This window comes from Lotus japonicus, chromosome 5, assembly GCF_012489685.1.
Source record: "Lotus japonicus ecotype B-129 chromosome 5, LjGifu_v1.2".
NCBI classification, from domain to species: Eukaryota; Viridiplantae; Streptophyta; class Magnoliopsida; order Fabales; family Fabaceae; genus Lotus; species Lotus japonicus.
In genome coordinates this window covers 4,471,804-4,473,873 of record NC_080045.1, presented here as the reverse complement: position 1 = coordinate 4,473,873, position 2,070 = coordinate 4,471,804, and the positions used below count along the sequence as shown (strand labels likewise).

Genomic DNA, 2,070 nt, shown 5'->3' with positions numbered 1-2,070 from the left:
ATATTACTTCAGAAGGTTCACACATCAGAGAATGCAGCAGACATGTTGACCAAGCCAGTCACCAGTGACAAGTTTAAGCATTGCTTGAACTTGTTGCATGTTCTCCAATGTTAAGCAGAGGAGGCTCACAATCCCAGAAATCAGAATCAGGAAACTAAAGCAGCAGATCTTCATAGGGGGAGTCCGGAATTCGCCAAGGTGGAGATTGTTGAGTTTTGGCTCATTAGAAAGAGAAAAAAATCAGAAAGATTTGTTTCAGATTTGTTTCTGTTTTATTTTGGGTTAAAATCTTTAGTTTATTAGGATTTGATTTAATGGGGATTGTAAAAGGTTTTAAGGGATTGTTATAGGATTTATTAGGATTTTATTGTAAAATAGAATCCACTATAAATAGGATAACAATGTAACTCTAAAACATAAGAGACACAAGAGGCACTAATGCAATTGAGAGAAATTGCAATTGCTGAGTGATTGTATTCAGGTTCGAATCAATAAACGGAACTATAGCTGCTCTATAGTCGCAGAGGTAGGCAATTTGACCGAACTGCGTGAACAAAGCTTTGTGTGTTTCTCTCTACTCTGATCTGTATTCGTGTTGCTGTTCTAACAAACAAGATGACGGGGCAAAAATAAAGGTATAGATTTATAACTGTACTACTATTTTGATAAAACAAAACAAAAATGTTATAGTACCTAGTGTAAGTTAAAGTGAACCATTTTTTTTATAAACAATGAATATATTGAAATGAAGTACAATAAAATCTTACTTTTTCATTAATGCGATAAAATGTGTGTTTTCTGGTTGGAACAATTAATAGTTTTGCACCAGGAGAACCCACTAGCGACTATGCTAGCTATTGGTATTACCTAGCCCAGCATAAACCCTACATGTATACATCAATAACATGATCACAAATTAAAAGATATCTGAAAATTGAACACAGAAAGATAGACACAGGTGTGGTTTACTTACAACCCAAACTCTCTGTCATCATGCATGCACATATATGATTTACCTAAATGTAGTTGTCATAAGAGAGATTATGAAAGTAAAAAGAAAATAATTTAAGATTGATATTAATATTAATCAACATCAATCCTGAAGTGCTTCAAGGCAATCTTCTTCAGGTTTTGGAAACTCATTCAAATCAGGCTTCAAGGAGGAAGTGTTGGAAGAGGAGTGTAGTGAAGAACCATGAAGAGCCGTTTGGAGAGCATCCACTCTAGCACCAACTTGTGTTGCTTTTTTGCGTATTGAATCAGCAGACATGTTCCCTTGTTGGATGGAACCGCCACCGCCATCACCATCACCACCATCCTTATCTTGGTCTTGGAAAAGCAATTCCGGGAAGTTGAGGCGTGCTGAGGGGCCTCTGAGGCAGAACACGGCGGTGTCGTAGGCGCGTGCGGCGGCGACAGGGGTGGTGTAGGATCCCAGCCAGATCCTCGACCTCTTGTTGGGCTCTCTGATCTCCGCCACCCACTTCCCCCACTTCCTCATCCTTATCCCTCTGTATGGTTTCATTGGTTTCTCTAATTGGTTTTGCTTTGTGATCCCTTTCTCTTTGGTGCTGCTGATTCTGGTTCTTGTGGCGGTTGAATTCATGGTGGAACAACAATAATCCCTGTCCTCCATCATTTAGCTACGAAATTAACTACCTCTATACCTATCAAGTAACTATAAAAAACTATATATACTATATAAATAGCTAGAACATATCTTATCTTTCTTTTTTGAAGTGATCTTCAAATATTTGATTTTATAGAACAACTTAAGAGAGATTCCTTTCAGACCCAACCACACACTTGACCCTCGAATCATGCTGCTAGTGTGTAAGGATTTATTTCTATTTATATGAAGATGAGAATTATAAATTATTTTATTTTATTTTTATATTTGCATTGTGTGTGGTGTGTGGAGTTGTGAACCGAGTGGGAAAGTTAGAGAAAAAATGAGGTTTCCACGTGTCACCTGATAGAACCGCCACAATGGGCTTCCTTAGAGATGAGATGAAATCATAGATGGCCGACACAACCTCTTACAATCAACTAGCTCTTTTTTGTTTGCTC

General features: G+C 37.8%; 1 protein-coding gene across 1 annotated transcript; it reads right to left on the bottom strand.

Moving 5' to 3' along the window:
• Positions 1-751: 751 nt before the first annotated feature.
• Positions 752-1,829, bottom strand: LOC130721401 (ethylene-responsive transcription factor RAP2-1-like). Its single transcript, XM_057572201.1, has one exon. It carries the CDS (start codon positions 1,637-1,639, stop codon positions 1,094-1,096), a length of 546 nt encoding a protein of 181 aa, XP_057428184.1. The 5' UTR covers positions 1,640-1,829; the 3' UTR covers positions 752-1,093.
• Positions 1,830-2,070: the final 241 nt, after the last annotated feature.

What these genes read in the sequence shown, in the direction of transcription:
- LOC130721401 (XM_057572201.1), bottom strand. Translation starts at nt 1,639, where the DNA reads ATGATGGAGGACAGGGATTATTGTTGTTCCACCATGAATTCAACCGCC.